At 36.4% G+C, this 25,592-nt stretch overlaps 1 protein-coding gene and 1 non-coding gene across 7 annotated transcripts in view; one reads left to right on the forward strand and one right to left on the reverse strand.

Annotated features, from left to right (window-relative positions):
- NUCB2 (nucleobindin 2) overlaps window positions 1-25,592 on the forward strand; it is a 44,583-nt gene that overhangs the window by 13,968 nt on the left and 5,023 nt on the right. For 5 of the 6 annotated variants that reach the window (XM_061203087.1, XM_061203086.1, XM_061203090.1 and 2 more), the window contains 9 exons: window positions 2,903-3,046; window positions 3,646-3,753; window positions 8,744-8,870; window positions 14,969-15,072; window positions 15,901-16,086; window positions 16,283-16,373; window positions 16,975-17,033; window positions 17,131-17,223; window positions 18,734-18,823. In XM_061203087.1, coding sequence (XP_061059070.1) covers window positions 2,903-3,046; window positions 3,646-3,753; window positions 8,744-8,870; window positions 14,969-15,072; window positions 15,901-16,086; window positions 16,283-16,373; window positions 16,975-17,033; window positions 17,131-17,223; window positions 18,734-18,823 — 1,002 coding nt within the window. The remainder of the gene's footprint in view (window positions 1-2,902; window positions 3,047-3,645; window positions 3,754-8,743; window positions 8,871-14,968; window positions 15,073-15,900; window positions 16,087-16,282; window positions 16,374-16,974; window positions 17,034-17,130; window positions 17,224-18,733; window positions 18,824-25,592) is intronic. The other variant, XM_061203091.1, reaches the window with a different exon arrangement.
- Window positions 18,027-18,099, reverse strand: TRNAS-CGA (transfer RNA serine (anticodon CGA)). The gene has a single exon. It is a non-coding gene; the product is annotated as a tRNA-Ser (tRNA).

The raw sequence follows: 25,592 nt of genomic DNA on the forward strand, positions 1-25,592 counted from the left end.
AGAAAATTAAACATGGAGTTATGGAATTGACCTAGCAATTCTACTCCTAGGTATACAACCTAAAGAATTCAAAATATGCTAACACAATAACCTGAACACAAATGTTCATAGTAGCGTTTTTCATACTAGCCCAAAAAGTAGAAATAACCCAAATGTCCATCAAGTGATGAATTGATAAACAAAATGTGGAATATCCATACAATGGCAAATCTATTCAGCTGTAAAAAAGAATGAAGTGCTGGCACTTCCCTGGTGGCGCAGTGATTAAGAATCTGCCTGCCAATGCAGGGACATGGGTTCAATCCCTGGTCCAGGAAGGTCCCACATGCCTCAGAGCAACTAAGCCCGTGTGCCACAACTACTGAGCCCGCGCTCTAGAGCCCGCGAGCCACAACTACTGAGCTCACACGCCACAACTACTGAATCTTGCACACCCTAGGGCCCGTATGCCACAACTACTGAGCCCGCATGCTACAATTACTGAAGCCCGCGCGCCTAGAGCCTGTGCTCCGCAACAAGAGAAGCCACTGCAATGAAAAGCCTGCACACCCCAATGAAGAGTAGCCCTTGCTCCCCGCAACTAGAGAAAGCCTGCGCGCAGCAACGAGACCCAATGCAGCCAAAAAAAAAGAATGAAGTGCTGATTCGTGTTACAACATGGTTATACCTTGAAAACAATGCTAAATGAAAAAAGCCAGATACAAAAGGCCACATGTTATATGATTTCATTTATATGAAATGTCCAGAATAGGCAAATCTATATAGACTGAAAGTAGATTAATGGTTGCCAGAGACCGAAGAGAACAGGGGGAGTGGGGAGTGACTACTAATGGGTATGGGGGTTCTTTTTAGAGTGATGAAAATGTTCTAAAATTGGATAATGGTGATAATTGCACAGCCTTGTGAATATACTAAAAACCACTGAATTGTACAATTGAAAAGGGTAAGTTTTATAGCATGTAAATTGTATCTCAAAAGAGCAAAAACAAAACATGTACCTACAGTGGGCATGAAGCATGAATGAGAAGTAAACTTTGTTGTCATAAAAAATAATTGTGGGAAGAGGAGGTAATTCATGGTTAGGAAAAGATTCTGTGGAGAAACAAACCATCCTTCTATTAGAGATTCATAATGCAGAGTAGCCGATCTGAAGTTCTGAAAGTCTTACGAATATGGAAACTTATTTAGCTTCATTGAGCCAGTATCTCCCAAACATTTCATTATAAAAAACATTTATTCACGACAATCATGTTGAACTAGTGTCCTAGAGAAGAGTGAATCTTGGTCTTGAGCATACGTATGTAGGGCGATCACCTGGATTGTTTGTTAAAACAGATTCTGGGTCCCCACCCCAGAGATTCTGATTTCAGAGGTCTTGGGTGCAGGCTGAGAATTTGCATTTCTGACAAGCTCCCAGATGATTTTATCCTTCAGGTTTGAGAACTAAACTTTGAGTAGCATCTTTATAGAATAGTCAAATCCTGTACCTTAAATGGGTGAATTTTATGGCATGTGAATTATATCTCAATAAAGGTGCTAAAAAATTTGATATACTAGAAATAGCACTAAAATGTGGATTCTAGTGATTTTGTTAATGCAAGACAATGCTCTATGAGTGACTTGTTTCCATTAAAAATTTCTTCATCTATAAAATGAGTCACTGTTCTATGTACTGCGTAGGGTTGTGGTGAAAATGAGGCAATGTACTCTTCCAAATTGTGTTCTGTAGATAAAAACATGTTACTTTAAAAAAAAAGTCTATGGCCAGCTAAGTTTGGGAGTCTCTAAATTAATAATGCATATGCCAGATTGATGGTCAGACCATTATTTTTGACTTGGTTCCTAATATCACTCTCTCTATATAAAATCAATTAAGTATGAGCTTTTTATTCATTCTAATTCTTGTAGTAGATCCTCTGGAGCTACAAAGATCCTTATGAAGTAGAAACTGAATAAGCAAGGTTTGAATAATATTGCGGGACCAGCAATAGTTGTTCCTCTTTTGCTTCAACGCTGTTACATCCTGCTTGATATTTTATTGACCTATTTATCTGAAAAGTTATTGACCAAACAGAATTTTAACATTAGACTATTGGCTATGATAAAATAATGTCTAGGAAGGTTAAGAGACTACTTGTAGCCAGTTATTTGTCTCTTTTAATCAATTTATGTTCATAGAGCAACTTATTTTCAAAATTCGATTGAAGCTAATTTAAATATTATATCCAGAAATAATTTTGGCTCTTTAGTATTTCAATAGAGAAAAAAATAAATAGTTTTCCCTTCTCCCTTTTTTTAAAAAAAAATATTTATTTATTTATTTGGTTATGCCGGGTCTTAGTTGCGGCAGGCGGGCTCCTTAGTTGCAGCTCGCCAGCTCCTTAGTTGCGGCATGTGGACTCCTTAGTTGCAGCATGTGAACTTTTAGTTGCGGCATGCATGTGGGATCTAGTTCCTTAACCAGGGATCAAACCCGGGCCCCCTGTGTTGGGAGCGTGGTGTCTTAACCACTGTGCCACCAGGGAAGTCCCCCTTCTCCCTTTCTTAAACTTGGACTATTTATTTAAAAAAAAATTGAGTCCCTCATTACTGTCTTTATTTGAAGCTTTTATAATTAACCAAATGTTTTCTTATACTATATAAGCAGTTTAAACTTTAAAATTTTGTTTACTTGTCATTTTAATTTTAGCTGAAAAGCATTTCTTTCCTGATTTTCTTTAGTGATCTATTTTAAGCATTATTTTTGATGTTATAATCTATTTTTAACCCCTTTCCTAGAATTCTTTTGTTGAATTAAACTTCCTGAAATTAAATATATTATTAATGTGGCATTGGGAATGCATGTATATATAGTTTGAAAACATCTTTTCAGGACCTTAATATAATTGTACCTTTATTTCAGATGAAGTGGAGGACTGTCCTACTGCAATATTGTTTTCTCTTGGTTACATGTATACTTACTGCTCTTGAAGCTGTGCCTATAGACATAGACAAGACAAAAGTAGAAAATGCTCGACCTGTGGACAGTGCAAAGATAGAACCACCAGTAAGTGAATGCTAAAGATAACCTTGTGGGAAGAATTTTAACTAAAATATTGCTAAGAATTTATTACCTATAAAACTGGACATTTAGGAACTATTTCTGAAATAGCAGTAAAAAGAGTATTGGATAAGCATATGTTCTTTAATATCAGACAAAGTTTTTTAATGTAGTTATATTAGATATATATATCTAATTAGTATATTAGATAGTGTATAGAAGAATTAATCATAATACATTTCCAATGTAGAGATAACCAACCAAGAAAACGTATTATATTCAGAGAAGAGACAGATAACAATGAGGAGAGACAGGTGACAAGGGGGTAAAACCAATTAGTATATTGGTTAAGTATTTATTGTCTAAGCCATATAGAAAATCTACCTTTATGTAAGAGTAAAACATGACATTGGTTCTGCTACAACTCTCTTCATTTGAGAAATACAGCTTTTAACTTTGACTGCCCAAACTATCAAAGTAGGTGTGTCTCAATGCCATTTTGCTAGACGGTTTTTTTGTTTGTTTGTTTTTTTTAGGATTGAAATCTTTAGATACAGGAAAGGAAAAACTTTCAGAAGAGTTATTGTTTGTTTCTTAATTTGAAGGATACTGGACTTTATTATGATGAATACCTCAAGCAAGTGATTGATGTGCTGGAAACAGATAATCATTTCAGAGAAAAGCTCCAGAAAGCAGACATAGAGGAAATAAAGGTAAATGTAATTAAATAATTATTTAACAAACACTTGAGCATGCCAGACACTGAGCTAAGTATTGGGATTACAAAGATAAGACTCGGGACTTCCCTGGTGGCACAGTGGTTAAGAATCCACCTGCCAGTGCAGGGGACACGGGTTCGAGCCCTGGTCTGGGAAGACCCACATGCCACGGAGCAACTAAGCCCGTTTGCCACAACTACTGAGCCTGTGCTCTAGAGCCTGTGAGCCACAACTACTGAGCCCGCATGCCACAACTACTGAAGCCCACGCACCTAGAGCCCGTCCTCCGCAGCAAGAGAAGCCACTGCAATGAGAAGCCCGCGCACCGCAAGGAAGAGTAGCCCCCGCTTGCTGCAACTAGAGAAAGCCCGCGCGTAGCAATGAAGACCCAACGCAACCAAAAATAAAAAATAAATAATTAAAACAAACAAACAAACAAAAAACAAAGACTCATTCTTAGCCCTTAAAGAACCCTCAAGGGAGACTAATATCCAGAAAAAGATTACTAAGATAAATATACGCTGAGTGTATAATACATTTTGGAGATACAGAGGATGGACACCTAATTCAGTAGGAAGCAGTGGGGGAAAGTGGGAAGTCTTTCTTCCTGGTAGAGATTATGCCTGTGCTTAAATATGTGGCTGAGAAAAGGAGAAAGACTGGGAGACATGCTAGGCCAAGGTGCAAGGGAACAGAGACAGGAATATATAGGAACCTGGAAGGAGTAACTGTTGCTGGAACCTGGCCTGGGAAGTGGAGGCCATGACTGGCCAAAAGATGAGGTTGGAAAGAGTCATGGGCTAGATGACAGAGGGCCTTGTACATCATGGTAAGGGGCTTGAATTATGATGTGAGGACAGCAGGAAGCTATTCAAAGGTTTAGCACAGGTTTAGTTCTGGTGTTTTAATCAGGTCCAGATTAATAGAAGACGTAACAGGCCATATCTTATCTCAATAGGGGAGGTTTAACTATTTGCCTCTGTCCTAGGAACCCTATTTATTTGACATTATCCTAGCCCTAGACATCTCCTTAGTACTCACAATAAAGAAAGAAGGTTGTAAAAACCAAGATCTGACGTGAGAGATTCTTTTAAAGCCCACCCTTGAAGGGTAATGAATCCACTTAGTTGGGTTTATCTTAGAGTCAGCAGTAAAAAAAATTTCCAATGATTTAATTTTAAACTTTCAGTTATATCTCTCAAGATAGTTTTATTGGTTTGCTTATGTTATTTTTGTTTATCTGTTTTTAACTTTCCTAAAAAGTTATCTTACCTGGAACTTTGTTTGAAGGAAACTTTCTGAATCAAACATCCTTATTTTAGTCTCTGTCCCTGGTCTGGGCCCCTGTGAAAGTCTGACCCGCATTAGGTTGTGGCCACTATCAGAACCTGTGTGTGGCTTTTATTTATTTTATTTTATTATTTTTTTTAAAAATAAAATTTTAAATTTATTATTTATTTTTGGCTGTGTTGGGTCTTTGTTGCTGCACGTGGGCTTTCTCTAGTTGCCGTGAGCGGGGGCTACTCTTCGTTGCAATGTGTGGGCTTTACATTGTGATGGCTTCTCTTGCTGCAGAGCACGGGCTCTAGGCACTCGGGCTTCAGTAGTTGTGGCACTCAGGCTCAGTAGTTGTGGCTCACGGGCTCTAGAGCGCAGGCTCAGTAGCTGTGGCGCACGGCCTTAGTTGCTCCACGGCATGTGGGATCTTCCCGGACCAGGGCTCAAACCCGTGTCCCCTGCACTGGCAGGTGGATTCTTAACCACTGCGCCACCAGGGAAATCCCTGTGTGGCTTTTAGTTCAGAGCTGTCCTCTTGGAGGCTGTGAATTTTTCTGGGAGAATGGTAACAGCCTTATGCCAATAATTCCCTTGAATTATCTTTATTTTATTTTATTTTATTTTTTTGAATTATCTTTTTTTAATTGAAGTATATTTGACATACAGTATTATATTAGTTTCATATGTACAACATAGTGATTTGACGTTTGTATACACTGTGAAATGATCACCACAATAAGTCTAGTAACCATCTGTCACCATACAAATTTAATACAATATTATTGACTTCATTCCTCATGCTGTACATTACATCCCCATGACTTACTTTTTTTATACCTGGAAGTTTGTACCTCTTGATCCCCTTCACCCATTTCACTCCTCCCCCAACCTCCCTCCACTCTGGCAATCACCAATTTGTTCTCTGTATCTATGAATCTGTTTTTTGTTTGGTTTAGTTCGTTTGTTTGTTCTGTTTTTTTAGATTCCACATATGTCATGCGGTATTTGTCTTTCTCTGTCTGACTTATTTCACTTAGCATAATATCTACAGTCCCCTGAATTGTTTTGAGAATAATCTCGTGTTTCCTTGAAAAATTCATTTGAGCTGTGGAACTAATTTCCTGGGATGAATGATATTTAATGTAGAACTTTCAATGTCTCTTATTTACTTCAGTTAGGACTAAGAGTGTTATTTGGGGGCTAACAGACAATGTGGGTAATGGGAGTTACTATATAGAGATAATCAGGCAAAAGAAAACAACAAGCTTGCCTTCTTCGGCATAGGAGAATACTTTTATAACTGTCTTCCTTTCACAGTCAATTCCTATTTCCTATGGGGTTGCGTGGGGGAAGACAAAATGAAGTAAGTTAAACAGTTGTTTAATGAAAAAGAAATTGAGTAAAAATAGACAATAAAAATCAAGCCGACAGAATCATTACAAACAGCTGACTCCTGTCTCAGGAAAAACTGGAAAAAAAAAGGTTAGAAGTTGTCCTTTGTTGTCAGCTAAGCATTTTGAAAGGAGAATCATACTATGTTTCTTCACTTACCAAACATTGCTAACTGGGAAGATTATGGCTTCGCCCACACCACTTCCCTGAATGTACTTTTGTGAAGGATGTCAGTTGACTTCCTTATTTTTTTTTTTAATTTAAAAAAATATATATTTATTTATTTATTTGACTGCACCGGGTCTTAGTTGCGGCAAGTGGGATCTTTAATTGCGGCATGTGGGATCTTTAGTTGCAGCATGCAGGACCTAGTTCCCTGACCAGGGATCGAACCCGGGTCCCATGCACTGGGAGCATGGAGTCTTAACCACTGGACCACTAGGGAAGTACCTGTCAGTGATTTCTTAATTGCCAGATCTAGTCAGCACCTTTTATTCCTCTTGTTACTGGACTCCTTTATTTTATCTCAGTGGTTCTCAGATTTTAAATTGTTAAAACAGATTTCTGGGCCCCACCTCCTGACTTTCTGATTCAGTAAGTCTAGGGCCTCCATATCTAAAGTTCCCAGGTGACGCTGATGCTTCCACTTTGGGACCACACTTGAGAACTATTGTTTTATCTGATAATAATGACCATTCTCTCCTTGAAATGTACTGCTCTTTTTGCTTCTGTAACAGCATATTCTCTTAGCTCTCCTTCTCCCTCTCTGAACATTCTTTCTTGGTCTTGCTTGAGGCGTTTCTTTTCCTTCCCTTCCTCCCCCTTGACTCAGTCCTGAAGGGTCTGTGTGCCTGATTGCTAGTTAGACTTGCAGTTTCTGATTGAAAATGCATTTTTAAACAAGAGAAGGTAAACCACTAGCTATTTTGTCTCTTAAATTTTGGAACATGAATAGAATTACTCATCTATGAAAAAAAGTAATCAAAGGAGACAACCTAAAAAAGATGAATTTTGAAAAGTTATTTATATATGGAATGACTAAAGCTTAAGGAGGCCACATTACTTTAAAAAAAACTTTATTGAAATATAATTCACATACCATAAAATTTGCCCCTTTAATGTATACAATTCAGTGGTTTTATTATATGTACAGAGTCACGTAACCATCGCCACTATCTAATTTTAGAACAATTTTATTTCCCCCCCAGAAGGAACCCTGTACCCATTAAGCAATCACTCCCCCTTTCCTTTCTCTCCTCAGCCCCTGGCAACCATTAATCCACTTTCTATATCTGTGGATTTGCCTATTCTGGACATTTCATATAAATGGAATCATACAAAATTTGGCCTTTTGTGCCCGGCTTCTTTGACTTAGCATAATGTTTTCAGTGTTCATCACGTTGTAGCATGTATCGGTGTATTCATTCCTTTTAATGGCTGAATAATATTCCACTGTATGGATATTCCATATTTTATCAGTTCATCAGTTGATGGACATTTGGGTTATCTCTATTTTTTTGGCTCGTATGAATAATGCTGCTATGAACATTCATATTTAAGACTTTACGTGAGGACTTCCCTGGTGGCGCAGTGGTTAAGAATTCTCCTGCTAATGCAGGGGATGTGGGTTCGAGCCCTGGTCTGGGAAGATCCCACATGTTGCGGAGCACCTAAGCCCGTGTGCCACAACTACTGAGCCTGTGCTCTGGAGCCAGTGAGCCACAACTACTGAGCCTGGGTGCCACAACTACTGAAACCCACGCTCCTAGAGCCCGTGCTCCACAACAAGAGAAGCCACCACAATGAGAAGCTTGTGCACTGCAACAAAGAGTAGCCCCCGTTCACCGCAACTAGAGAAAGCCCGAGTGCAGCGACAAAGACCCAATGCAGCCAAAAATAAAATATAAATAAATAAATTTATTTTTAAAAAAAGACTTTATGTGATATGTTTCAACTCTTTAGGTATATACCTAGGAATGGAATTGCGGGGTCATATGGTAACTGTGGGTTTAACTTTTTGAGGAACTGTCAAAATTGTTTTCCAAAGTGGCTGCACCATTTTACAATTTAAGTTACTTTTTGAGTTTCTTCTTTGTGCTTTAATTATGCTTTTCTAAATTATATGGTTTTTAGACATCTTGATTTTAGAGTCACAAACTGAATATCTTCTGAAAGAAATGCTGTTTGTAATATCAAATTTATCTAAAATAGTCAAAAGTATCACTACTTTATTATAACTCTATTTTTAATATATTGTGTCTTATCTAAAAATGCAATGGAATAGATAAAATTAATTTATTATTTTTGTTAACAGAGTGGGAGACTAAGCAAAGAACTGGATTTAGTAAGTCACCATGTGAGGACAAAACTTGATGAACTGAAAAGGCAAGAAGTGGCAAGGTTAAGAATGCTGATTAAAGCTAAATTGGATTCCGTTCAAGGTAAGTGCTAAAGAAAAGGCAGGAAAATTCCAATATTTGGTTGTTAAGGTCAGTTTACAGACCATGTTCCTATAGTCAAAATTTAATGTTAGTATTGATTTGGCTTCTCTTATTTTTTTAAAAAATTTATTTATTTATTATTTATTTATTTATTTAGGCTGCGCCGGGTCTTAGTTGCGGCACTCAGGATCTTCATTGCGGCATGCGGACTTCTTAGTTGCGGCATGTATGTGGGATCTAGTTCCCTGACCAGGGATCAACCCCAGGCCCCCTGCATTGGGAGCATGGAGTCTTACCCATTGGACCACCAGGGAAGTCCCACCTTCTCTTAATTTTTAAAATTTAATTTTTTGAATAGGTTATATATTCACGTCATTCAAAAATCAAAATGATTAGCCTTAAACAATTATATCAATAAAAAGGAAGAATGAAAAATAATGAATTAAGCCACTGATTTAAAAGAGGAAAAATAACGTCAAAGCAAACCAAAAGGAAGTAGAGAGAGAAAATCTAATTAGAACAATTTCCATAGATGAAATAGAACAATTGTCAGAGCTAGCTCCACAGAAACACCAGGTTCAGATAGTGCCAAAGGGAATTCCACCAAACCATTAAAGATCAGATTGTCAGTGCTATTTAAAGTATTCCAGAGCATAGATTAAGAAGGAAAGTTCCACACTCTTATTATGTGTTGATGCCAAAACCAAAATTATTGGACGTTAAAAGAATATTCTATCATAACAAGTGGATTTATTTCAGGAATGCGAGATTAACTTAATTTTAGGAAATCTAATACTGTAAATTATCATATGAATAGATATAAGAAGAAAGAAATTTTTGGTGTGACAAAAGAAATTGTAAAGTCAAAGGACAAATAATGAATCGGAATAAATCTTTGAAATTTGTATTTTTTTAAATTAAGACAATTTTTTTAGTGCAATATAAGGTTCACAGCAAGATTGAGGGTAAGGTACAGAGATTTCCCATACACCCCTGTCCCCAGACGTTCATAGCCTCACCCAATACCAACATCTCCCAACAGTGTGGTACATTTGTTACTATTGATGAACCTACACTGACACATCATAATTACCCCAAATCCATAGTTTATATTAGAGTTCACTCTTGGTGTTGTACATTCTATGGGTTTAGGCAAATTTATAATGACATGTATCAACTGTTATAGTATCATACAGAGTAGCTTCACTGCCCTAAAAATCCTCTGTGCTCTGCCTATTCATCTTTCTATATTCTTTTAATTTTAGACTATGAGAAGATTAAATAGCTATGAAACAGAGTTTTTGAAATGTGAAGATATCTTAAAGAAAGTAATCTCATTGTTCATATGATCATCTCCATATATTCAGAAAAGGCATTTGACAAAAATTAACACCCCTTCTTAATTTTAAAAAAGTAATAAAATAGTAATCAATAGATACTCATGTAACATGATCAGATATGTCCAACTCAGCTACACATTGGGGAAACACAAATATATTTTCTCACTAAAATCAGAAACAAAACAATGATGCTCACTGTCACCACTACTAATTAATATTGTTTTGGAGGTACTAGCCAAAGCAATTATACAAATGAAAAAATTGGAGGTAAAATAATTGGAAAGTAGGGGATAAAACCATCTCTATTTGCAGGTAATATAATTATTCACTTGGAAAACCCAAAGAACTTGTCTGAAAAACTTAGTATATACAAAAGGAAAATTCAGCAAGGTAAACAATATACAGAAATCAGTGTTTTTCATATGTACAAACAACAGCCAGTTAGGAGATATAATGGAAGAAAAGACTCCATTTATGATACCAACAAAGATAAAACACCCAGAATAAACCTATTAAGAAATGTGCAAAACTTACAAATAAAAACTTTAAAATGCTCCTGAAGGACACGAAAGTAGACTTGAAAAAAGGGGAAGACATAACATCTTTTTGATACAAAGACTCAACATTATGAACATGTCAGTTCTTCTTAGGTTAATTTACAAATTTAACATGATCCAAATAAAAAGATGTACTTTTTTCCCCTGGTACTAGCCAAGTTAATTTTAAAGTTCATATGAGAAGGGAAATGAGCAAGAAAAGCGATGTGCCTCTGAAGAAGAACAAAGAAGAAGGACTAGATATATTAGATTTTAAAATATATCAATAAGCCTCAGACATTAGAACTCTATGGTGTTGTCATGTAAGTAGAAAGACCAGTGGAACAAAATAGAAATTCCAGAAATAAAATTAAATGCATATGGAATTTAGTTTGAATTAAAGGTGGTATCTCATTATTAGTGAGATAAAGATTTAAAAAAAAATAAGTAGTCTTAATAGAGTTGGATAGCCATTTGGAAAAAGGTACAGTTAGATTTATATCTCATACACATCAGAATAAGTGCTTATATAAATCAAAGATTTAAGTGTAGAAAATAAAACCATACAAGCAACAGTTGACAACATAAGTGAATTCCTTTATTGTCTTGGAATGGCCTTTCTAATTATGAAGCAAAATTCAAGGGCCAGCTTTGGCAAGTGGGAGACCCTTCAAGCTGGCTCCTGTGTCCTTGTAACATGCCCCCATAGGTTGGTTATCTGGGTGGTTCATTGTCATCAATAAATATCTGAATACTTACTAAGGGTGGAATAGCAGTTCTTAAACTTCAGATTGCATAAAAATCACCTTAGGGAGCTAGTTAAAAATGCAGATTACTGGATCTCACCTCCAGATACTCTGATTCTAGGGATGAGTAATCTGCATTTTATCTTTTTATTTTTTATTTTTTTATTTTTTTAAAATTTATTTTATTTATTTATTTTTGGCTGCGTTGGGTCTTCGTTGCTGTGCGTGGGCTTTCTCTAGTTGTGGTGAGTGGGGGCTACTCTTCGTTGTGGTGTGCAGGCTTCTCATTGCGGTGGCTTCTCTTGTTGTGGAGCACCGGCTCTAGGCGCACGGGCTCAGTAGTTGTGGCACGTGGGCTTCAGTAGTTGTGGCTCGCGGGCTCTAGAGCGCAGGCTCAGTAGTTGTGGCTCACGGGCTTAGTTGCCCCGCGGCATGTGGGATCTTCCCGGACCAGGGCTCGAACCCGTGTCCCCTGCCTTGGCAGGCGGATTCTTAACCACTGCGCCAGCAGGGAAGCCTATCTTTTTATTTTTTAAAAATAGTTTTTTATTATTTATTTATTTATTTTTATTTTGGCTGTGCCGGGTCTTAGTTGCAGCATGCGGGCTTCTTAGTTGCTGCATGCGAACTCTTAGTTGTAGCATGCATGCAGGATCTAGTTCCCCGACCAGGGATCGAACCTGGGCCCCCGCATTGGGAGCATGGAGTCTTACCCACTGGACCACAAGGGAAGTTCCTGCATTTTAAACATGTATGATCAATGGATCATATTGGAGAAATTGTGTAGAGCAGTAAACTCTCTGCTGGTGAATAGACTTAGAAAACAAGTACCAAATACTCTTTATCCTGAAACTAAGGATATCAATGAGAGGTGAATTAACTCATACCATCCTACTTCAGCTGGTCAGACACACAAGGTAATTCCATCCTTGAAGCCAGGCCTAAGGTGGTTTGAGATTTCTTTGCCCTTAGACAACTTCCATCCCCTTAATCTTGGCAATATTTTCTTTATTCCAAGACAGGGGCTGAATTTCATTATCTAAAGTAAACTGTTTTATATGCTTAGAAAAGTTATGAGTATTTTCTCATTGATTCAAAATTTATGAATTAAAATTTCTGATAATTTGAAGAAGGGCTTAAAGTGTCTTAATTTTGCGGGGTTGTGTGTGTAATTTTTAAGTAGGCAATACATTCACATGGTTTAAAAAAAAAAGTGTAAGAAAGTATATAGCAAAAAGTTCCCTGATATTTTTGTACTTTATCAGTTCCCACTGCCCCCTGATACCATCCTTCCTGAGTTTCTTTACTCATATATAAACAAATACAAATAAAAGTTCTTATTTTTCCTCTCTTTTATATAAAAGATACATGCAATACACGTTTGTAGCTTGTATTTTTCCTTTACTAATATATTTTGGAGATCTTTCTGTATTAGTACATAGAGACCATCATTTTTTTTTCAGCAACTGCATAGATTTCCGTTATATAGGTATACCATAATTTATTTACCAGACCCCTGTTGATGGATATTTGGGTTATTTCTAGTGAACACTCTTGTACACATACCACTATGTATCCATGTAAGATTATCTGTAGGATAAGTTCCCCACAATGAACCTGTTAAACCAAAGGATATATGTATTTGTAATTTTGGTAGATACTGCCACCTCCACAGAGGGTGATCAATACCCATTCCCACCAGCAGTAATTTCTCACAGCCTTGCTAATTATAAGTATCATCAAACTTTAGGAGTTTTGCCACTCTGTTAGATGGTATAATTGTGCAGGTTTAGTATGTATTTCTCTTATTTTGAGTGAGGCTAAGTGTCTTTTCATGTATTTCAGTGACGGGTCGTATCCTTTAGGGCTAGGTTTTGTAACAGATCTTTTCTTCATAAGTAAAACTTCTAGTACAGGGCCATACTGAGAATTCAGTGAAAGCTTAGTTGAACTAAATTTAGCTGTTTCTTACTTTCTGGCATAACAATATGTTCCAGGCTCATCTTGTACTTTATACCCTGCCCTAGCCCTGGAATTAGCCATTTCTCTGAGGATTCCTGGTTCTTAATTTTAGTGCGAAATGATGTTACAGACCAAGAGATGGCACTAGGTGTGCTCAATACTCCTGGGATATATTTTCTTCTTGACACTTCCATAGGACAGAGATAGGAAATACATGCATGTCTATACACATATGCATGCACACACATATATATAAATATATATTCATACACATGCATATATGTGTGAAACATACATGCATATATGTGTACACATTATATATGTATGTTTTAGAAATAATAAGTTCACACAGTTAGCACTAATTCCCATCCCTTTCCCCAAGTTTCTTCCTTACCTTCCATCATTTTCATGTTTGTATGTTCTTTTTTCCTAAGTGAGAACCCTGACTTCTAACAAATCAACACATGTACATATTTTGCTCAGTTCTATAATACAACTGAAATCGTCCAGAATCGCTTCGCTCATTCAACTACAATACACTGTAGCTTGTTTTTTTTTTTTTAAGTTCTTTACAAAGAAAACAATTGATGTTTCTTTCAAAATCAGTCATAATCAGGGACTTCCCTGGCGATCCAGTGGTTAAGACTCTGTGCTTCCAGTGTAGGGGGCGAGGGTTCGATCCCTGGTGGGGGAACTAAGATCCCACATGCTGTGCTGTGCAGCCAAAAAAAAAAGTATAATCAAGTGAATTTACTGAATTAGATTTTTATTGTTCCATAAAGGATTAATTGGAACAGCATACTAATAGTTCCTTCATATAAATTTTAGAGCAATTCTTTTTAGAAATTCTTCTTAGGACTTCCCTGGTGGTCCAGTGGGTAAGACTCTGTGCTCCCAATGCAGGGGGCCCGGGTTCGATCCCTGGTCGGGAAACTAGATCCTGCATGCATGCCGCAGCTAAGAAGTCCGCACGCCTCAACTAAGTAGTCCGCATGCCACAACTAAGAAGCCCACATGCTGCAAGTAAGCATCCGCATGCCGCAACTAAGAAGCCCACATGCTGCAAATAAAAGATCCCACATGCTGCAATTAAGACCCGGTGCAGCCAAAACAAAAAAAATTCTTATAAAAAAAAAAAGAAATTCTTCTTAGACCTTTGGTGAGGGTAGTATATTAGAGTTTATCTAACTAAAAGTAGGAAATTTGGTACTTTTACAATAATGAAAAAGTTTTTACTGTAAATTATACTGATAGCTAACTAGTCTTTCTTGAAATAACATTAAAATGTACACATTAAATTGTATTCCATTCTAGATTCAAGGGCATTACCTTTGCCTAGAATAACAATATGTACAATATTCTAAAAGAAAATATGAACTTTTAAATCTAAAACTTAGAATTTTCTTATAAAATCCTAGAGGAATTAATATGAATGCTTATTCTTATGTATTATTTATATTAATGTTTCTAGCTTCTAATAATTTATTGTTTACAGTTTTCTCATTTTCTTTCAGATACAGGCATGGACCACCATGCTCTTTTAAAACAATTTGATCATCTAAATCACCTGAATCCTGAGAAGTTTGAATCTACAGATTTAGATATGCTAATCAAAGCGGTGAGACTCATTTCAAAATGTGTTGTCTTTGTTGTGCCTTTGAGGTTTTGTAATTTGACAAGTAAATTCCATGAAGTGGTAGTATAACTTTTACATACTCTCTAGAATATCTTTAAAGGGAGATAGCTTAACCCTTATTAGTATAGATAATAATGTGGACATACAGGTCTGTAATCCCTTGCCAACAATTCCAAAATCCAAAATACTATAAAAATGGAAACCTGGCTTGAATTATAGTAAGGCTATTTATAGGTTTTATTTAGCTTACTTAGTGTGAGTATTTATAGATTTTGATAAGCAAGTACTAATCTGTTTGGTTACAAACTCTTCAGGGGTGTTATATGATATGGCATATATGCCATATGTCTTTTCTAAAATCTAGAAAATTCTTAGACACATCCTGCCTCAGGGATTTTAGATTATAATTTGTAGACCTCTCATGTTGTACTGTATGAAGTTAGCAAATTAGATGTTCTAGCCTGGGTGTTATTAGATTTAGTTAAGTCGTTAGGAACTGTTCTAGTTCTCTATACTGTACAGATTTGATACAGTCCCTTCCTTTTTCTTCTTTTTAAAATAAATTTATATATTACTTGCTTATAGGAACTTCCTAAAGTTGAAGCTAGCTTTGAACTTTTAGTTTCTTTGAATGCCTACATCTCTGAGAATAATAATGACTAAAATAGAAGGGTAAAACTTAAAACAGAAGTCAAATATGTTTTGGCCCTCCCATGCTACCTTCTGTTAGAGAGTATGCTATATGCAAGAAAGCCTTTATTTATATTTTTCAAGCACATCTTCTTATTTAATTTAAATATTGCATTATAGGCCACAAGTGATCTGGAACACTATGATAAGGCTCGACATGATGAATTTAAAAAATATGAAATGATGAAGGAACATGAAAGGAGAGAATATTTAAAAACACTGAATGAAGAAAAGAGAAAAGAAGAAGAATCTAAATTTGAAGAAATGAAGAGAAAGCATGAAAATCATCCCAAAGTTAATCATCCAGTAAGGATTATGACTTTGTAAAACCATAGTTAGATGAAGATACTTCTTTGTGCCAGATAGTAGAATTTTATAAGTTATTAGTACTTAAAATCTTGATTCTTAATTCTGCAAAGTTTTTCAATTTTGTATTTTATTTTGAGCCTATATACATAGATTATAGTTTGTTTTGAGTGGTTTTTTAAAAATTGATTCACAGGGAAGCAAAGATCAACTAAAAGAAGTGTGGGAAGAGACTGATGGATTGGATCCTAATGACTTTGACCCCAAGACATTTTTCAAATTACATGGTAACAGATTTGATACAATATTAATATTTATATCTTTTGTTTGAAAAATTATAGATGCTTTACTCAATTGATTTCTGCCAAGGTTTGCTAATCGAGTCCTATTGATAGTAAACATTTAGAGTTTTCCTCTACGGTAGTATAGTAGTCTTTATTGCTGGTCTGCAGTATAAAATATTTTAGGTCAGTAGCTATGTCTTTATGCTTGCTTTTACTTTTGAGTCATTATATGACTTATTACAAGTTTCTCTGTAAAATGAAGGCATTTCTGTGTCTAGCTAGGTTATATCTAATGGACTTTATGCTGTAATATTAAAATGTACCTTTAGTCTTATAGCATATTGCTTCACTTTATATTTTTGGAAAAAATGGTTAATATATATATTTTTCTAAATAACTATGATGAATTATGAATAAGTGGTGAACTGTTATCAGTTGGACTGATCTGAGGCTTCATAAAAAAGAAAGACACCCTTTTCTGTAGCATGTTGATGCTTCATGTTAAGTAATACTTTTGCAAACCATTTGTAATTAGTTATATTTTAACTATCAATTTTCTAAGGCATTAAAATCAGTTTTTGCATTTGTAACTTTTAAACTTTAGATGTCAATAGTGATGGCTTCCTAGATGAACAAGAATTAGAAGCCCTATTTACTAAAGAGGTAAATGAGTTCATTAAGTATTCAGTGGTTTTGCTCTGTCTTTTTTCCTTCTATTATCTTCCTTTCTTTTATGTTGGTTTTAAATTTTTCTTTTTAGTTGGAGAAAGTATATGACCCCAAAAATGAAGAGGATGATATGGTAGAAATGGAGGAAGAAAGGCTTAGAATGAGGGAACATGTAATGAATGAGGTATGTTTGAAAAGTTTATCTGTTACTTCTGTGGATTTTTCCAGTTCTTGCAATAAATCTTATTGTAAAATGGAAAATAAATATGCATAATAGATATTTAATTGGATTTTGCATTTTTAAAATAATTAATTAATTAATTAATTTTTGGCTGTGTTGGGTCTTCGTTTCTGTGCGAGGGCTTTCTCTATTTGCGGCAAGCAGGGGCCACTCTTCATCGCGGTGCGCAGGCCTCTCACTATCGCGGCCTCTCTTGTTGCGGAGCACAGGCTCCAGACGCGCAGGCTCAGTAGCTGTGGCTCACGGGCCCAGTTGCTCCGCGGCATGCGGGATCTTCCCAGACCAGGGCTCGAACCCGTGTCCCCTGCGTTGGCAGGCGGATTCTCAACCACTGTGCCACCAGGGAAGCCCAAGGATTTTGCATTTTTTGATCCAGAACAGTCAGTAGGTTCCCTTAGTGTAAATAAAATTATTTTGTAACTGCTTTAAAATATTTTAAAATATTGAGATGCTGCTGCATATAAAAGAATGCTGTAAAACATTCTTTTAGAAGTAAAAAATAATGTAGTCCATTATTTGATATTTTAAATGCTGTATTAGTTTTTGCTAAGAAATTTAAAAACTCAATACCTTAATGGTTTATAACAACAAGTATTTATTTCTTGTTCACATTATTAAGCTGAAAACTCTGAAATAGCTATCATAGGCAGGGTAACTTAAGCCCACTTTTTTGTTGTTTTGTTTTGTTTTGTTTTGTTTTTTTGGCTGCACCGCGTGGCTTGTGGGATCAGCTTGTGGGATCTTAGTTCCCTGACCAGGGATCGAACCAGGGCCCTTGGCAGTGAAAGCATAGAGTCCTAACCACTGGACTACCAGGGAATTCCCCAAGCCCACTGTTTTGCTTCAGTGATTTTCACCTGATATTTGAGCTATTCATGGTAAATTGGGATTTTTGTTGAGTGCTGGCTTCCAAGTAACAAATAAATTTCTTTGGCCATCACAGAGTTCACTTTTGTAACTGAATTTGCCATAGTCTATAAGAGCCATTAAACAGGGTTTGGAAAGGTTGTCAACTTTAGCTTTGATTTAGTTAGTTGTTTGTTTTTAGGAAAAAATGTTGAGAGCATTTTAACTTAAACTCCTTTACTCTTGGCTAAAACAGTTTTCTTTCTGGAAAGATTGTTTTTCTTGCCCAAGCACTTGGCTTTGAAAGGAGGTGTGGTGAGTAAGGAAAACAATACTAGTCTACCCAGTCATATCAGCAGACTCAAACTTGGTGATCTTTGGGGGTATCAGTTATTTTCAAATTTGAATTATATAGAAGAGAAAGTTATCTATTTTCTGATTCTAGGATAATGTTGAGTGTCCTGTTTTGATTTTTTTCCCTCAGTTTCTATGGATGTTAGGCTAGCCCTAATTGCTGTATGTTTATGTAGTAACATCTATGAGAAGAATTTCTAGTATCTAAATAATGTGAAAGAATTATTTTACATGTACATTTTCCTTTAATCAGGTTGATACCAACAAAGACCGATTGGTGACTCTAGAAGAGTTTTTGAAAGCTACAGAAAAAAAGGAATTTTTGGAGCCAGATAGCTGGGAGGTAATAGAACCTACGTGAAATGGGATGTATGGTTCAAGAAATTCTACATCAGTCTATTCTGCTTTTAACTTTTATTCGCCATTATGTTTGCATGTATAGTTTTACCATCTTGGCTTTTCATATAAAATGTCACTATAAAATAATGAACTTGATTTCTTGCAAAGCTGGGACAATTGATCTCTATTGGTAATCACATTGCATGTAATTATATCTTTCTAAAATCGTACTTTTTTAATGTGTAAAATAATGTTCATTCTTGAAAATTAAAAGTATGGATACAGTTAAAGTATGAATTAGAGGTTACATGTAATTCTACCATCCGGAGGTAGACACTTAAATTATGCATTGTGTTATGCCAGTTTGGAAATCGTTTGTATATTTAGTATATGCATATATAGCATACAGTGAATAAATAGTGTACTGTCCCATTTTTAGCTTACATATACACATAAATTCATATCTATATATTTTTTTAAATGGCTTCATATATTCACTATATAAATGACTTTGTATGTTTGTGAAATTCTGTTTTTTTAAAATATAACAATATTTCATGAACATTTTCCAGTGCCATGTCTCAAAATCTCAATTTAAAAAATGACCACTTAGCATGCAGTTGTGTGGTTGTAGCATAATTTATACAGCCATTCTTCCAGATTCAGACATTATGGGTCAATTCTAATTTTTGTTTACTGTGATAAATAACATTATGATGACTATCCATTTGTTCATGCATTTGGGGGCATCTGTGATGATTTCCCTGGAATTAATTCCTAGGAATAGAACTATTCTCAAGTTTTATGAACATTTTTTAGTTTCTAAATGTATCTGTCAAATTGCTCCTGAAAAGTATTTGAATTTATACCATGGTTTACTGTGTATAAGTGAGTGCATACACATCTTGAACAGAATGGTTGAGAGGTACCAAACAAAGTAGATTGAAAAAAGAACATTGTCGATGGGCACGAGCCGCGGCTATCAGCGCGGACACCAGCGACAGGCATGAAACGCTAAGGCTGCTACTGCAGCCACCAAGAAGCCTGTGTGCAAGCACAGGTCACTATCCACACCACCCCGGGAGCCTGTGCAGCCTGCCACTGCCAGGGTCCGGTGATCCAGAGACAACTTCCCCAGGAGAACACACAGCATGCCTCAGGCTATTGCAACGTCATGTCAGCTTCTGCCGCTGCAGGCTCGCCCCGCATTCCGTACCCCTCCCTCCCCACTGGCCTGAGTGATCCAGAGCCCCCTAATCAGCTGCTACTTTAACCCCATCCTGACTGGGCGAAGAACAGACACCCTCAGGCGACCTACATGCAGAGGCGAGGCCAAATCCAAAACCGAACCCCAGGAGCTGTGCGAACAAAGAAGAGAAAGGGAAATTTCTCCCAGCAGCCTCAGGAGCAGCGGATTAAATCTCCACAATCAACTTGATGTACCCTGCATCTGTGGAATACCTGAATAGACAACGAATCATCCCAAAATTGAGCTGGTGGACTTTGGGAGCAACTGTAGACTTGGGGTTTGCTTTCTGCATCTGATTTATTTCTGGTTTTATGTTTATCTTAGTTTAGTAATTAGAGTTTATTATCATTGGTAGATTTGTTTATTGATTTGGTTGCTCTCTTCCTTTTTTTTTTACATAGATATATTTTGTTTTTCCTTTTTCTCTTTTGTGAGTGTGTATATGTATGCTTCTTTGTGTGATTTTGTCTGTATAGCTTTGCTTTTACCATTTGTCCTAGGGATCTGTCTGTCCGGTTTTTTTTTTTGTTTTTTTTTGTTTTTTTAGTATAGTTTTTAGTGCTTGTTATCATTGGTGGATTTGTTTTTTGGTTTGGTTGCTCTCTTCTTTGTTTCTTTCTTTTTTTTATTACTTTTTAATTTATTTTATTTTTAACAATTTTTTAAATTTTTTTATTTTAATTATTTCCTTCCTTCCTTCCTACCTCCCTCCCTTCCTTCCTTCCTACAGGTGTCAGGCCTCTGCCTCTGAGATGGGAGAGCTGAGTTCAGGACAATTGGTCCACCAGAGACCTCCCGGCTTCACGTAATATCAAACGGTGAAAGCTCTCCCAGAGATCTCCATCTCAACGCTAAGAGCCAGCTGCACTCAACGACCAGCAAGCTACAGTGCTGGACACCCTATGCCAAACAACTAGCAAGACAGGAACACAACCCCACCCATTAGCAGAGAGGCTGCCTAAAATCATAATAAGGTCACAGACACCCCAAAACACACCACCGGACGTGGTCCTGCCCACCAGAAAGACAAGATCCAGCCTCATGCACCAGAACACAGGCACCAGTCCCCTCGACCAGGAAGGCTACACAACCCACTGAACCAACCTTAGCCACTGGGGGCAGACACCAAAAACAACAGGAACTACGAACCTGCAGTCTGCAAAAAGAAGACCCCAAACACAGTAAGTTCAGCAAAAATGAGAAGACAGAGAAACACACAGCAGATGAAGGAGCAAGGTAAAAACCCACCAGACCAAACAAATGAAGAGGAAATAGGCAGTCTACCTGAAAAAGAATTCAGAGTAATGATAGTAAAGATGATCCAAAATCTTGGAAATAGAATGGAGAAAGTACAAGAAACGTTTAACAAGGACCTAGAAGAACTAAAGAGCAAACAAACAATGATGAATAACAAAATAAATTAAATTAAAAATTCTCTAGAAGGAATCAATAGCAGAATAACTGAGGCAGAAGAACGGATAAGTGACCTGGAAGATAAAATACTGGAAATAATTACCGCAGAGCAGAATAAAGAAAAAAGACTGAAAAGAATTGAGGACAGTCTCAGAGACCTCTGGGACGACATTAAATGCACTAACATTCAAATTATAGGGGTCCCAGAAGAAGAAGAGAAAAAGAAAGGGACTGAGAAAATATTTGAAGAGATTAGAGTTGAAAACTTCCCTAATATGGGAAAGGAAATAGTCAATCAAGCCCAGGAAGCACAGAGAGTCCAATACAGGATAAATCCAAGGAGAAACATGCCAACACATATATTAATCAAACGATCAAAATTTAAATACAAAGAAAAAATATTAAAAACAGTAAGGGAAAGCAACAAGTAACTTACAAGGGAATCCCCATAAGGTTAACAGCTGATCTTTCAGGAGGAACTCTGCAAGCCAGAAGGGAGTGGCAGGACATATTTAAAGTGATGAAAGGGAAAAACCTACAACCAAGATTACTCTACCCAGCAAGGAACTCATTCAGATTCGACGGAGAAATTAAAACCTTTACAGACAAGGAAAAGCTAAGAGAATTCAGCACCACCAAACCAGCTTTACAGCAAATGCTAAAGGAACTTCGCTAGGCAGGAAACACAAGAGAAGGAAAAGACCTACAATAACAAACCCAAAACAATTAAGAAAATGGTAATAAGAACATACATATTGAAAACTACCGTAAATGTAAATGGATTAAATGCTCCAACCAAAAGACATAGACTGGCTGAACGGATACAAAAACGAGACCTGTATATATGCTGTCTACAAGAGACCCACTTCAGAACTAGGGACACATACAGACTGAAAGTGAAGGGATGGAAAAAGATATTCCATGCAAATGGAAATCAAAAGAAAGCTGGAGCAGCAATTCTTATATCATAAAACAGACTTTAAAATAAAGACTATTACAAGAGACAAAGAGGGACAGTACATAATGATCAAGGGATCGATCCAAGAAGAAGATATAACAATTGTAAATATTTATGCACCCAACATAGGAGCACCTCAATACATAAACCAAATGCTAACAGCCATAAAAGGGGAAATCAACAGTAACACAATCATAGTAGGGAGCTTTAACACCCCACTTTCACCAATGGACAGATCATCCAAAATGAAAATAAATAAGGAAACACAAGCTTGAAATGATACATTAAACAAGATGGACTTAATCGATATTTATAGGACATTCCATCCCAAAACAACAGAATACACTTTCTTCTCCAGTGCTCATAGAACATTCTCCAGAATAGATCATACCTTGGGTCACAAATCAAGCCTTGGTAAATTTAAGAACATTGAAATCGTATCAAATATGTTTTCCGACCACAATGCTATGAGACTAGATATCAATTACAGGAAAAAATCTGTAAAAAATACAAACACATGGAGGCTAAACAGTACACTACTAAAGAACCAAGGTATCACTGAAGAAATCAAAGAGGAAATCAAAGAATACCTAGAAACAAATGACAATGAAAAGACGATGACCCAAAACCTATGGGATGCAGCAAAAGCAGTTCTAAGAGGGAAGTTTATAGCAATACAATCCTACCACAAGAAACAAGAAACATCTCAAATAAAGCAACCTAACCTTACACCTAAAGCAGTTAGAGAAAGAATAACAAAAAAACCCAAAGTTAGCAGAAGGAAATAAATCATAAACTTCAGATCAGAAATAAATGAAAAAGAAATCAAGGAAACAGTAGCAAAGATCAAGAAAACTAGAAGCTGGTTCTTTGAGAAGATAAACAAAATTGATGAACCATTAGCCAGACTCATCAAGAAAAAAAGGGAGAAGACTCAAATCAATAGAATTAGAAATGAAAAAGGAGAAGTAACAACTGACACTGCAGAAATACAAAGGATCATGAGAGATTACTACAAGCAACTATATGCCAGTAAAATGGACAACCTGGAAGAAATGGACAAATTCTTAGAACAGCACAACCTTCCAAGACTGAACCAGGAAGATAGAAAATATAAACAGACCAATCACAAGCACTGAAATTGAGGCTGTGATTAAAAATCTTCCAACAAACAAAAGCCCAAGACCAGATGCCTTCACAGGCGAATTCTATCAAACATTTAGAGAAGAGCTAACACCTATCCTTCTCAAACTCTTCCAAAATATAGCAGAGGGAGGAACACTCCCAAACTCATTCTACAAGGCCACCATCACCCTGATACCAAAACCAGACAAAGATGTCACAAAGAAAGAAAACTACAGGCCAATATCACTGATGAACATAGATGCAAAAATCCTCAACAAAATACTAGCAAACAGAATGCAACAGCACATTAAAAGGATCATACACCATGATCAAGTGGGTTTTATCCCAGGAATATAAGGATTCTTCAGTATATGCAAATCAATCAATGTGATAAAACATATTAACAACTTGAAGGAGATAAACCATATGATCATCTCAATAGATGCAGAAAAAACTTTTGACAAAATTCAACACCCATTTATGATAAAAACCCTCCAGAAAGTAAGCACAGGGGGAACTTACCTCAACATAATAATGGCCATATATTACAAACCCACAACCAACATCGTTCTCAATGGTGAAAAACTGAAACCATTTCCTCTAAGATCAGGAACAAGACAAGGTTGTCCACTCTCACCACTATTATTCAACATAGTTTTGGAAGTTTTAGCCACAGCAATCAGAGAAGAAAAAGAAATAAAAGGAATCCAAATTGGAAAAGAAGTAAAGCTGTCACTGTTTGCAGATGACATGATACTATACACAGAAAATCCTAAAGATGCTACCAGAAAACTACTAGAGCTAATCAATGAATTTGGTAAAGTATCAGGATACAAAATTAATGCACAGAAATCTCTTGCACTCATATACACTAATGATGAAAAATCTGAAAGAGAAATTAAGGAAACACTCCCATTTACCACTGCAACAAAAGAATGAAATACCTGGGAATAAACCTACCTAAGCAGACAAAAGACCTGTATGCAGGAAACTATAAGACACTGATGAAAAAAATTAAAGATGATAGAAACAGATGGAGAGATATACCATGTCCTTGGATTGGAAGAATCAACATTGTGAAAATGACCATACTACCCAAAGCAATCTATGGATTCAGTGCAATCCCTATCAAACTACCAATGGCATTTTTCACAGAACTAGTACAAAAAATTTCACAATTTGTATGGAAACACAAAAGACCCCGAATAGCCAAAGCAATCTTGAGAAAGAAAAACAGAGCTGGAGGAATCAGGCTCCTGGACTTCAGACTATACTACAAAGCTACAGTAATCAAGACAGTATGGTACTGGCACAGAAACAGAAATATAGATCAATGGAACAGGACAGAAAGCTCAGAGATAAACCCACGCACATATGGTCACCTTATTTTTGATAAAGGAGGCAAGAATATACAATGGAGAAAAGACAGCCTCTTCAATAAGTGGTCTGGGGAAACTGGACAACTACATGTAAAAGAATGAAATTAGAATACTCCCTAACACCGTACACAAAAATAAACTCAAAATGGATTAAAGACCTAAATGTAAGGCCAGACACTATAAAACTCTTAGAGGAAAACACAGGCAGAACACTCTATGACATAAATCACAGCAAGATCCTTTTTGACCCACCTCCTAGAGAAATGGAAATAAAAACAAAAATGGGACCTAATGAAAATTAAAAGCTTTTGCACAGCAAAGGAAACCATAAACAAGACGAAAGACAGCCCTCAGAATGGCAGAAAATATTTGCAAATGAAGCAACTGACAAAGGATTAATCTCCAAAATTTACAAGCAGCTCATGCAGCTCAATATCAAAAAAACAAACAACCCAATCCAAACATGGACGGAAGACCTAAATAGACATTTCTCCAAAGAAGATATACAGATTGCCAACAAATACATGAAAGGATACTCAACATCACTAATCATTAGAGAAATGCAAATCAAAACTACAATGAGGTATCACCTCACACCAGTCAGAATGGCCATCATCAAAAAATTTACAAACAGTAAATGCTGGAGAGG

Source organism: Eubalaena glacialis, chromosome 10 (genome assembly GCF_028564815.1).
Source record: "Eubalaena glacialis isolate mEubGla1 chromosome 10, mEubGla1.1.hap2.+ XY, whole genome shotgun sequence".
Taxonomy (NCBI): Eukaryota; Metazoa; Chordata; class Mammalia; order Artiodactyla; family Balaenidae; genus Eubalaena; species Eubalaena glacialis.